This window comes from Ammodytes marinus, assembly GCF_949987685.1.
Source record: "Ammodytes marinus genome assembly, chromosome: 17".
In the NCBI taxonomy this organism is placed as follows: Eukaryota; Metazoa; Chordata; class Actinopteri; order Uranoscopiformes; family Ammodytidae; genus Ammodytes; species Ammodytes marinus.
The window spans coordinates 24,929,848-24,942,508 of record NC_137221.1 but is presented as its reverse complement, the minus strand read 5'-3'; the positions used below and the strand labels follow the sequence as shown (position 1 = coordinate 24,942,508).

General features: G+C 41.1%; 1 protein-coding gene across 4 annotated transcripts in view; it reads left to right on the top strand.

Moving 5' to 3' along the window:
- The window catches only part of top2b (DNA topoisomerase II beta), a 32,157-nt gene extending 23,397 nt beyond the window's left edge, over positions 1-8,760 (top strand). For 2 of the 4 annotated variants that reach the window (XM_080045610.1, XM_080045607.1), the window contains 13 exons: positions 169-364; positions 843-934; positions 2,020-2,175; positions 2,639-2,722; positions 3,667-3,864; positions 3,954-4,089; positions 5,065-5,226; positions 5,810-6,002; positions 6,759-6,841; positions 7,174-7,269; positions 7,515-7,646; positions 7,743-7,840; positions 8,303-8,760. In XM_080045610.1, the coding sequence (XP_079901736.1) occupies positions 169-364; positions 843-934; positions 2,020-2,175; positions 2,639-2,722; positions 3,667-3,864; positions 3,954-4,089; positions 5,065-5,226; positions 5,810-6,002; positions 6,759-6,841; positions 7,174-7,269; positions 7,515-7,646; positions 7,743-7,840; positions 8,303-8,470 (1,794 nt within the window). In that variant the 3' untranslated portion in view covers positions 8,471-8,760. The remainder of the gene's footprint in view (positions 1-168; positions 365-842; positions 935-2,019; positions 2,176-2,638; positions 2,723-3,666; positions 3,865-3,953; positions 4,090-5,064; positions 5,227-5,809; positions 6,003-6,758; positions 6,842-7,173; positions 7,270-7,514; positions 7,647-7,742; positions 7,841-8,302) is intronic. The other 2 variants (XM_080045609.1, XM_080045608.1) reach the window with 2 other exon arrangements.
- Positions 8,761-12,661: the final 3,901 nt, after the last annotated feature.

Genomic DNA, 12,661 nt, shown 5'->3' with positions numbered 1-12,661 from the left:
GTAAAGTAGATGTAGAGTAGATGTACAATAGAGTAGATGTAGAGTAAAAGTAGAGTAGAGTAAATATGATTTAGGCAATTATGCCATGAGGCTAACGATTTACTACAATTCCAGTATTAACTTTTTCAATGTGTCATTAATTGATGTTTAAACCACTTAACCCTGCAGGTGCTGTTTGACCACATGGGCTGTCTGAAGAGGTACGATTCAGTCCTAGACATCCTGAAGGAGTTCTTTGAGCTGCGTCTGCACTACTACAAGCTGAGGAAGGACTGGTGTGTGGGCAGCCTGGGGGCAGAGGCCGCCAAGCTCTCCAACCAGGCCCGCTTTGTACTGGAGAAGATTGAAGGGAAAATTACTATCGGTAAGAACGCTGCCATCATATCGTTAGCCTCATAGCATAATTGCCTAAATCATATTGACTATTGACATATTGACAGCTACTGCCATCGGTGTATGAGTGTGTGTATGAATGGGTGAATGTGGTAAGAAATGTAGAGCGCTTTGGGGCTGAGAAAATCGGCTAAAAAGCGCTATATAAGTCATGTCCATTTACCATTTACCATACTCTACTTTTACTCTACATCTACTCTACTCTAGATCTACTTTACCCTACTCTATAACCCTTAAAATATGACTTAGGCAGTTATGCTATTAGGCTAACGAAAAGTAGATGTAGAGCAGAGTAGAAGTAGAATAGAGTAGATGTAGAGTAAAAGTAGAGTAGGGTAAATATATGATTTAGTCAATTATGCTATGAGGCTAAAGGTATGTAACACATGAGTTACATAAAGATGATGTTTATTTTTCTAAACTATGTATTTCTTTATTTTACTAACTAGAAAACAAATCCAAGCGTGAACTGATCCGCATGCTGGTCCAGAAAGGCTTTGAGTCGGATCCAGTGGCCGCCTGGACCAAGTCTCAGGAAAAGGTACCGATACAGCAGCTTGAATACCTTCACATCTAAACACAAAATGTCAAAACTAATTGGGCCCATTATAAGAAGATTCACTTATTATTTATTGCAAGTATACACACATGGCTTTAGTTCCAGGTGTGTGGTAGTATTTACTCTAACTATTAACACACACAAGAGAGAGAGAGCTGTTCTTGCACCAGTCTTAGCTGTGAACATTACAGCATTGATCATGGCAGTAGGCTGAGAAAGCAGTATTTTGTTTGGTGATTTCAAAGCAGAGTACAGACCTTTTTTATATACTATCTATGGTAGAGAAATTATAGGTACATCAATAGAACAGTGGCTATAAAGGTGCAGGCTGAAGCCGAGGCTTATTGCACCTCATACCAGTTTAACATTTTAATAAAGTAGCCATTTAAATAACAAAAGTAGTTCAATAACCTGATTTAACAAAAGATAAAACATACGGTAAACAAACAAAACAAAATATAAAACAAAAAAGTTCTGAAAGTTCCATAAATGATAGAATATAGTTAGTGGATGGATAGTGGATTATAGTTATGATATTATTATATACCATACATGATACTTACTATATGTTTATACTGTATACCACAATGTTAGCACATTATTATATATAGGAAATAATAGGAAATTAAAAAAAACACTGTATTTTAAAACTTTATTAAACCCACACACAGATGTGAAGTGTGACCACCAGCCGGATAACAGCGACATACAGTGGCTGTGTTCAAAAAGCCATACTAACGCCCTACTCATACTCAATTTGACGTCAATCTGAGTATGTGACGGTTGTGTATGCGAGTCTGTGTAGGCGAGAAATGCTCTATCGATCGATACGATACTTTTCCTACTCAACCGCCCCACAATGCATTGCGTCTTTGGAAGGAAGTTTTTTTTTTTTATTATTATTTTGTAAATGGTCCGAAGAACCTCACATACAGAATCAACGGTTAAGTAGACAGTATGCAGTATATACATGTTGAGTATGTAGGAGGGAGGACGTTGGTAGGGCTTTTCCAACACAGCCAACGTGTGTGGTCTGATGAAGTGTTTGTTGTGTTGTTGTGCTCCAGGCCCTAGAAGAAGAAGACCGTGATGGAGAGGACAGTGACAGCTCCATAGACTCTGGCTCCTCGTCAGGACCAAACTTCAACTACATCCTCAACATGCCTCTGTGGTGTCTGTCCAAAGAGAAGGTGGAGGATTTGCTCAAACAGAGGGACCACAAGGTACATAGCTAGCACCACTCTTTTTTTTTAAGATATTTTTTCGGCATTTTTTCATGCTTTATTGATAGTGTAGAGACAGTTGAAATGGGGCAGAGAGGGGAGTGACATGCAGAGAATGACCGCGGGCTGGAATCGAACCCGCGTCTGCTGCTGGCAGAGGCCCATGGGGGGGACGCCCTACCAACTTTGCTAAGGGCGCCCCCTAGCTAGCACAACTCTGACTTATTTTAATATCAGCATTTACATTATTACATTACTTTCATCTGGCTACAAACCGCGCAGGACTCTGAGATTTATAGTAGGGAATGCTGTGTTTCATCATGGTTTACCAAATGAGCAATGAGACGCCCCAACTCCCACAGTGCTTTGCTCAGTTGACTAGAACCCAGGACCCCCAGCTTAGAGTGTATGAGGTGTACACTAGACATGTTGATTAACAGAGTGGATGTGTGACCCTGTACAGAGAGCAGAGCTGAACGATCTCCAGAAGAAGTCTTCAGAGGACCTGTGGAAGGAGGACCTGGCCGTCTTCGTGGAGGAGCTGGATGTAAGTTTATACTTTAAGATGTCCGCTCAGCTGTGACTCAGGTGTTTATCATTGAGGTGAGCTCATAGTGAAGCTTCAGCCACGAGGTGTGAGTAACCCTGCGTTCCAATTCACATACTTTTTCTTTTTACTACACTACACACTAAAGTACAGAAGACTTTTAGGGCCATAGGAGAGAAAAGAAAATCAGATGAGGAAGATTTTCTTTTCATTATGTCGAGAAATGTCAAGAATAAAGACGAATACTCAAAAATGCAATTGGAGTTAGTGGGGCATGTTGGTATTAGGTAAGTAAGTAAGTAAGTAGGTACAATTGACCTGCATGTATTGAGACATCCTACATCTTTTTCTGGCATACTAAATAGTATGGAAGTATGGGGATTGGAACGCAGTAAACCTCAATAATAAACAAGTTTTTCTCACAAATGTACAACTTGTGGGACAGAGCCAGGCTGGCTTGTTGAGCTAACCCTACTGCTTGTGACATTAAATAGACAGACATTGATATTAATCTTCATATTTAACACTCCATACGAAGACAGTGAGGTTAGTTTCCCCAACATAACTATACATAAACTATACCTTTAGCTACAGAGGAACACAATTCATATGGCACAGATATTTCATATTAAAAGCCATCCAGTGTATCAGTGGAAAGTATTCATGCAAATCTTAGAAGACTTTTCATTTAAAAGGTCCTCAGCAAATGTTTGGTGTCAACGTAGAACAAAGCACTGAAGATATGAGCGGAATTTACATTAAGCTGTATTAGTGGCTTATGGTCACAACAATAACATTTTATTTTGAGCCTTTTATTGATTAAATTAGACAGTGAAAAGTGATGTAACTTGCTGTGTGTGTGTGTGTGTGTGTGTGTGTGTGTGTGTGTGTGTGTGTGTGTGTGTGTGTGTGTGTGTGTGTGTGTGTTTGTCTGTGTGTGTCAGAAAATTGAGTCCCAGGAGCGCGAGGAGCAGAGTTTGGGGAAAGCCGTCAAGATGGTGAAGGGGAAGGTGGGTAAACCCAAAGCCAAGAAGCTGAACCTGGAGGAGACCCAGCCCTCACCGTTCGGCCGCAGAGTGGAGCCTCCCACACAGCCAATCAAAGCTGACGCTGCCAAGAAACTGACCAATAGGAAGAAGAAGGTAACTACTGTTGATATAACACTGGTCTAATCATCAGAAGAGTGGTATGAGGGATATATGGTTGTTACACCCTGTGCTTCTCTTGTCAGGGTGAAGGTGATGTATCGGTGAAGATGGAGTTTGATGAAGATGGTTTGCCTGTTGAAGTACCAACAGGAGAGAACTCTGTGACCTCTGTGACCAAAGCAAAAGCTCCACGCGTCAAGAAAGAGAAGAAAGAGCCCGGTCAGTACAACAGCAACATTCATTATCCGCTTCAATTCAACTTGAAATGCTTTTTAGCAATTTTGCAGTTATTTGCAAATGTTAATGTTCTGCATTAAAGGTGGAGTCAGTGATTCTGAAGACAGTTTGTTGGCAAAATCACTTTTTTGTCAAAATCATTGAATTTCTCCTCACAATCCTCTACCTGTCGGTTCTGTGTGCGCGCTGACAAATATTCCAGTCTTAATAACTTAGTACAGAGCGTAGGCTCTGTAAACGTAGGCCTTCCTTTTGTTTACATACCAGTTTACAGAGTCTAGGCTGTGTATTAACACTGGATTTTCCCCCCCAGCTCACACTCAGTATAGACAGGTAGCGGGTTTTGAGTTATCTCCTATTTTATCTCTTTATTTTAAATTGTTTTAGTTTTACAGTCTCTAGTGTTTTCTCACTGATGATAGCGTTTCCTCAGCGCAGTTTCCTTCCTGTTTTTAATGAATTTCTTATTTTTGGGGTATGGATGGGTGGGAGGGGGAATGTTTTTGAATGTATGCATATCTCTGGGTGGGGGTTGGGGGGGGGGGGTATATTAAGCACTTTGTGTTACATTTGATTGTATGAAAAGTGCTATATAAATAAAGTTTGATTGAAGTTTGATTGAGTAGATATTCACTGATTTTGACAAAAAGTGAATTGTTTTCCCACCTTTTAATATGGCGAAGAGGAAAACATTTCAAATGTTTTTCAGCTGAAGAAGTTGTGAGCTGTAAGTTGTTGAAGGTTTTGTATCTGGAGGTGAAAGAGGGATATTTGATGCTATCTGAACTATCATGTTCTTTCTTCCAACTGTAGGCCTGTTTTTGAAAGTAGCGTTTATCTCTCTGATGCCTTGCAGTGGCAGTGAGACAACAACAATCAATGATTGATCAAGCTGCAGCCCCTCTGTCCAAAGGGAGAACACAAACCGTGTTGTGAACTTGTTTAACTGTGTTCCAGGCGCTCCCAGGGTGAGGAAGCCCCCAGGTCCTAAAACCCCCCCTGCTAAGAAGGTGAAGAAGAGGAACCCCTGGTCTGAAGACGAGTCCAAGTCAGAGAGTGACGTGGAGAACAGTGAGCCCATTGTCATCCCCAGAGAGAACAAGTCCCAGAGAGCATCAGGTAAACCACACCACACCAACACAACTCAATCTATATGAATAGGTACTGCCATCAATATCATCAAGACAGCAAGGCCTGACACCTACTGTAAAACAAACAGTGGTTGACAAGGACTTTGCAATTAGACTGTTCTCGCCCTTGTTTTGTAGGTTACCAGCCATTGGTTTCATGAATTATGTTTTCTCCTCTTATACAATCATCAACAATTATCAACAACAACAAAATGTTTAAAGAATATGAATAAATGAAAGTAGAATCCATTTTGAGACTTTAGTATTCTTCTGTTTTTAGCTTGTACACCGTCCATTCTGGTTTTTTTTAAAGTCTCTGTACTCTGTAGTCTGTACACATTGTTAGATATGACTCAGCGTTAGCACCGGGTAGCATTTCATCTCAATCCTGAAGCAGCCTGGGGCCAAATACAACATGTACAAGTGACTCTACCTTTCCTCAGATGTATCAGTGTCTGCGGCGCTGTCTGATGCAATCCAGCAGCAACACTTATAGTCATCGTCCGAGGCTCACAGCATTCAAAGCAATCCTGATGAGTGTTTTGACACAGACTCTTGCTCTTGTCTTTCAGCCGCCAAGCCCAAATACACCTTTGACTTCTCTGAGGAGGAGGGGGATGAAGAGGAGAATGGTGAGGATGATGAGGTCACGTCCTTTAAAGATGACATCACTTCCTCTGAGCCAATGGGACGCTTCAACCAGAGTGACGAGGACGAGGATGAAGACAATGCACACTCCTACTCTCCCCCCAAACAAAAGACCACGTAAGATCTAAAACCTTTTAAACATCAAGTCATGGTTGCAGTGGATTAACTAAGACAATGGCCCATTGTTGGATACACTTTGGGGTTTGTCTTCATGTGTTCTGGGTCTAAGATGCTTCCCATGTAACCCATATTCCCCAGTTTTCCTCTGAGCAGTACAGTATGGTTCGGCACGGTTTGGTTACGGAACAGTAACCGTAGATCTGGCTTGTGTTTTCACTGCCAACGGTGTCAATATGTTAGGCGGGGTATATGTCAGATGGTGATAGCTGTAAGTATTGTGACATAGTAGCAGCGAGACATAGTGTAGCCCGCCCCCAATAAATTCAATGAAGAATAAGAAAGCATCACAATAAACAAAAGTGCCGAGCGCCGCCATTTTTCCCCAAACACGAGACTCTTGACTCTTGCCGAGGAGATTACACACAGCGGTTTATCTCTCGCACGATAAATGATTCTGTCAACCAATCAACGGACTGCAGTGTGTAGCTCCACCCCCAAACTAAAGGGCGTCAGAAAAAGGTTTGCCTATCTTTTGTACCCTTTCCTAACTTTTGACCGTGGAAACTCAGATAAATGCGTGTGGTACCGTATCAAACCAAACTTGACCCACTCAGTGGAAACAAAAGGACCTTAGATGCACGTCAGTCAGTCCATTGTTTACCGGCTCATTTCCTGTCAGCTCTCTACTGTCTGCTATTTAAAAGAGGCAAATAGGAAATCTTATAAGTGAATATCTTGTCTGTTTCTCTGAAGGTCTGCACCTCCAGCTAAGAAGAAGGAGACAGCCAGCATCTTCTCGTCTAAGTCAGCCTTCTCTGACAAGAGCAACGACAGTGGTAAGCACCAATCAGTGGCACAGTGCACTGACACATGTCAACAGGTTTACAACATGACCCGCAATGAAGGTTTTGCTGATGTCATCTTTTTCTTCTATGAAACGATACAATGTGTTTAACGTCATTTCGAGATTTTTCTAAACAGCTGCAGCAGTTTATCATTTTTGATATTGATAAATCTGTCCATTATTCCCACAATTCTTGGTCTTTGAAATGTATAAAAAAAGACACCAGGAGTCTCTATGCTTTACAACATGTACAGACGGTGTACAGACAGTGTACAGACAGTGTACAGACGGTGTACAGACAGTGAATGTGTTTTGCCTTTGTAGATGGCTCCAAGTCTGACAGTGAGGATGACAGTGGCCCGGTGTTCTCCACCTACTCCAGCAGCTCTGCATTTGACAAACTATCACCAGCAAAGAAAGGTAACGGCTCACTTTGTCCACTAGAGGGAGCTCTGATGCAGCTCCATAGCACAACACTGGCACTGTTAGGGATTACACACATGTTCATGATCTGTATGACACTTCATTTGGAGCTCAATACATCTAATACATTATGATACAACTGAGAAAATTGTGTTGGTATAAAGGCATCCAGCATGAGTGACTGTCACTATCACGTGTAAAGCAGTATTTTAACAAACAAGGCTTTATTGTGTGATGTGTAGCAGCTAAGAAGCCGTCTGATGCAGCTCCCAAAGCCAGGAAGCCACCAGCACCGAAAGCGAAGAAGCCGGATAAATCCATCTGGGACTCGGACTCAGACACCGGCTCCAAAAAGCCAGGACCAGCTCTTAAAGGTACAAGCACAGATTACAGAAACACTGTCAAATACACTGTTTGCAGATGGAGACTATTTGAGTGACTGTGTTTGCTGTGGGGGAACTTTTGTGCAGGTAAAAGCGCAGGAAGAGGGAGGAAGAGGAAGGGATCTGGCTCTGAAGAAGACTACAGTCCAATGAAGAAAGTGGCTGCTGCCAAACCTGCCGGCAGAGTGAGTTTCCTATCCTTATCCTATTGACCATAATTAGCGGCATGTGTGTGTGTGTGTGTGAGTGTGTGTCTGTATGTGCTCATTTTGCTACGCGCACCACTACATCCCAAGCCTCCAAACTTTGCCAACACTTTGTACCGACAAAATAAATCATTTTCTTTTACCTAGGCACGGTCTCAATGTAGCACAGTATCTGATTCACAACCCATTCATTCCAGAAGGTGGCGATGTGTGTGTGTGTGTGTGTGTGTGTGTGTGTGTGTGTGTGTGTGTGTGTTTTTCCTGGTATGAGGTTCAAATTCCCCATATTCCCACACGGTGAAATAAATAATTACAGAAAAAAATAATTAATACTTCTTCTACCACTGCAAAAAATGTAACACTGCCTAGGTATCTTAGACAAGCATTCTATTCTATTGTCCAGTTTGCAGTGCAGTAATAGTTTGGTATGTGTTCCTTTAGCAGAAAGCCCAGAAGCCTCCCTCTGATGATGAAGATGAAGATGAAGATGAGGACAGCAGCAGCCTGAAGGCTCAGTCCAGAGACAGACCGGGCCGGGCCAAGAGCCAGGTCAAGTACTTCGCTGAGTCAGACAACGAGGCAGAAGATGATGATGACATGTTCCAATAAACACACTCCTCCTCCCAACTGTGTCCCCACAGACTTTTGTACATTTCCCCCTTTTTTGTTGTATTTTCATTAATGGTAATGTTTTAATGATTTTTAATGTGTAGTTGTTTTACACTTTTTATTATACATTATACAGGTTTCTTTTTTTATTGCTCATTGAAAATGTTATGTATTTGTCCGAGGCGGCTTTTAGAGAAGTTTAGAATGCGGTGCTTTATAGCACATTTTAATTGTTAAAATACAAATGTAACTTTTTGAACATGAAAGTTGAAAGTAAACAATGAAATGTCCATTCTTTTGCTGGCCTGATTTCTTTTTTTTTCATGACTGAACAATTATACACACACATAAGTACTCAAGTTGAAGTAACAATCATAATAAAACTTTCCTAAAAGCAGTGACATTTAGCTGTTGTAGTTAAAGGGGTGCACATGTACGTATATCCACATGGACAGGGACATAGCAGCACTTGCATTATGTGTGTGACAACCAACCCCATCAAGGGGTCGGTTGTCACACACTATGGGGTTGTTTCTCACAATGTTATCTTTATGGGAAAAATCTTAAAAAGAAGGCAAGAAAGAGAACTACATTTGAAAGTTTAATTTCATTGTCAAGTTGAAAAATAGGCCTACATAACTTTATTCACCTTAACACAAAATGAGCAAGGAATTAATAAAAAGGAAATCCATATTAAGACCAACCTACTGTATGTAACAACATAAAGAACAAAACAAATAGGTCTAACAATAATAGCCTACTCAACTAGGATACACACATTCATTATCTGAGTTACAGTGATGGCAAATGTAGGGTCTGCTCACTAACTAAGCAGAGATTGTGTGCCCACTGGTTGCACATACAACACTTCTCCCTTACCTCCCCTGAACGGGTGCTGGAGAACGTTTCCATACAAACCAAACACAAACTATCCTCTTCATCTGATGAAGATTCCTCCTCCTGTCTCTTTCTCTTCTGTTTCTTCTTCCCCAGCTGGGGTGGGGTGCAGTAGCCTTGGCAACTGGTCTAGTTTGGGATGCACTGGGTCGTTTTGATTTTGTTGCCCTTTTTCTCTTTTGCATGCTAGCTGCCTTTCCTGCTCAATTCTCTCCTTCTCTGGGGTGTCAGTGAGGATACAGCTTGACATTTTCTTTTGTTATTGGGTTCCTTTCCTGGCTGCACCCTTTGGATAACATGTGACGACCAACCCCAACTGGAATTTATTGCTAGCATCAAGGCCAACAACCATCTGACAACTAATTAGCTTGCTAAAAACAATCTAAACTATAGTTTACCCTTCACACTTTTTTAGGGTTACAAGTGTTTTGTTATAAACCCATTGTGTAAAAGCCTAGAAGAAAAATACTGAGGAGCTAAATATTTTCAATTTGACATGAAAAACACTAAAAGTCCTCTCACCTCAAATGCAGCAGTCTAACTCCAAGGAAGACTATGTAGGTGACCTCTGATCCCAGTTGTGGATATTTACATACCAAAACTTAACAGACAGTGCCTTCTGGTTCCGAGATATAACGATTGTGACAACCTACCCGTGTGACAAATTACCCCGTTCTCCCCTATTTTACACTTTAAAGAATAAGAAAGCCAGCCAGCAAGTGTGAAAGTGAACAGTGCAGGTGTCAAAACATTGTAATAGTCAAATGTTTATTGGGGAAGAAATACTGCATTATGTTTGTTAGGTGTCAATGCCTTTTGAAAATACTGGCCCCCTAATTATCAACCTCTGCATGTTCTTTTGGCTCTGCTCGTTGGCTTTCTTTCAGAGCCTTCTATCTTGATGATAACTGATCAGGGGTCTGTATCACAAAGCCGGATTAGTGAATTACACAGTTAACTTTTGGGTTGAATCTGGGTTTTAGGGTTTCACATAATATAGTTTGAGTTGACGTTTAGTTTAGTCGACATGGTGGCTAAAGCTGAAGGGTTTTCTTCAGGCTTAGAACCACCTCCAAATCAGAGGATCAGCCTTTACTTACTGTTAATAGACCTGCTGCTAAAGGATACTATAGGATCATATATGAAAATGTTTTCATATATTACTCTCCTGTTCCAGCCCAATATGTTGTGTATTGAAGCCTGTAGCTCCACAACCCTAAAGTTGACAGATGTAACTGCTTGGAACTTTAAAATGGATGTTGGAGAAGCAAGCAGGTCTGTAGCCAGGAGTTAGTGCAAGAAAAGGTCCCAATGACTAACTAAATGATGGTTGAAACAGAGGCAAACATAAAGCCTGGAACAATCGACAAAACTATATCACTAAACTAATTAATAATTTTATAATAATATGATAATTGTATCTCTTTACAATTTCTTATTCTGACCCAGTTGCTGTAACCAGCATTGTGACAACAGTTATATATAGAGGATGAATCACTGTGTGTATGACATTCACCAGACTCATTACCAGGAGAACATGTCCACTCATAGATTACATTCATGCAATATCAAGAGCAAACTGGCATGTGAACAAAAGGTATGTAAACAAAGGGGTTCAACCACTAGCAACATGCCCAGTTACAGAGCCTAGGCTGTGTAGATTAACACTCAGTCCTCTTCACAGCAGACCCGGGTCAGAATCCAGCCCGGGTCGTTCTCTGCATGTCATTCCCCTCTTTGACCCATTTCATCTCTGTCCCTCCAAAGCTGTCTAATAAAGCATACAAAATGCCAAATCATTATCTATGATATTATCTGCAATAACTGACTTTAAGGGCCAGCATAACTAATATTAAACACTAAACATTAACTTATAATCACCATGTTAAAAAGGATAGTTCAGTATTTTTGAAGTGGGGTTGTATGAGTTACTCAGGCATAGTAGACTGTTACCTTATGGAGATGGTTGTAAGCGCAGTCACTATAAGGAGTTTGGGGGAGACGTTGCTGCAGCAGAAGACAGCATTGTACTGCTGCAGAGGGGGCCAGAAGAAAGAAGAGAAATGTTCTCCACATGAATAACTGCTGACCTAAAACATTGATATCCCTTCAATTGTACACCAAACTGAGATTTATTTCCACAGCTTTAGTGTGCAGCCAAGACAGCCGTTTATTTTTTTGTATCACTGTGTTCTTGGGTCTGTGGGATAATAATCCACAGTAGCTCTGAGTCCAGCAGCTGATTGGAGGAGTGATACAACACAATAAATGGCTGTCCAGCAGCAAACTATAGCTGTGGAAAAAAAATCTCAGTTTAGCGTACAAGTGAACGGATATTTAGGTTTAGGGTTGGCATTAATATATGTGGAGAGAAAAAGTTTTTCTTTTGACCCCCTTTGCAACAGTACAAGGCTGACTTCTGTTACAGCGACATCTCCCCCAAACTCCTCGTAGTGACTGCACTGATCGCCATCTCCACAAGGTAACACACTAACTATGCCTAAGTACCACATACAACCCCACTTCAAACATACTGGTAAATGGTAGTTAGATGTTATTTGATATGGACATCACAGTTACATCGGCGGACCTGATGCATTGTTTAAGTGTATTAGCAAACATGCTGGTTCTCAACACCTGTCCATGATGTGTGAACAAATATTGGTGCTAAGGAGTTGATATATAGTGGGTTCACCAGGCCTTCCTCATTGAAAACAGCTTCCCTACCGGCATGGCCTGAACAACGTACAAGAGCCACTGTCTGAATGCAATTTAGAACAAATGAGTCGTTACAAATGCCTGCCATAAACACTCCACATTCACTCTTGTGTCACTGAGATGTGACATAAGAGTGAGATGTCCCTCTCTAACAAAGCTCTTTGCCGCGGTGTGTTGATAGTTATATCATGGATGCACACAAGTATTTTAAAATAAATATATTTTATTACTTTGCCAGGACAGTTCATGGTAAAGTTAAACAGTATTTGAACATAAAAAGCATATGTTAATGTACAAAGACAATATTTAAAATGGAGAGCTGAAAGACAGAGATGGGCGCTCAAAACCCTCAGAGCAGCTCCTGAGGTGGACCTATTATAGGGATATGTCCACAGCCATAAATCATATCTCATATTACCAGCTCTATACAACACTGCATATGATCGGGGGTTAAGGTTCTCTGATAACTGGTGGAAAGAGAAAGGCGACTGGACAGGTTGACGTCTGCCAAGAACACCTTCAGGACAGACAACAACAGAGCTACTGCTAAGGATTGATGGTGAAGGTTCACAGTCA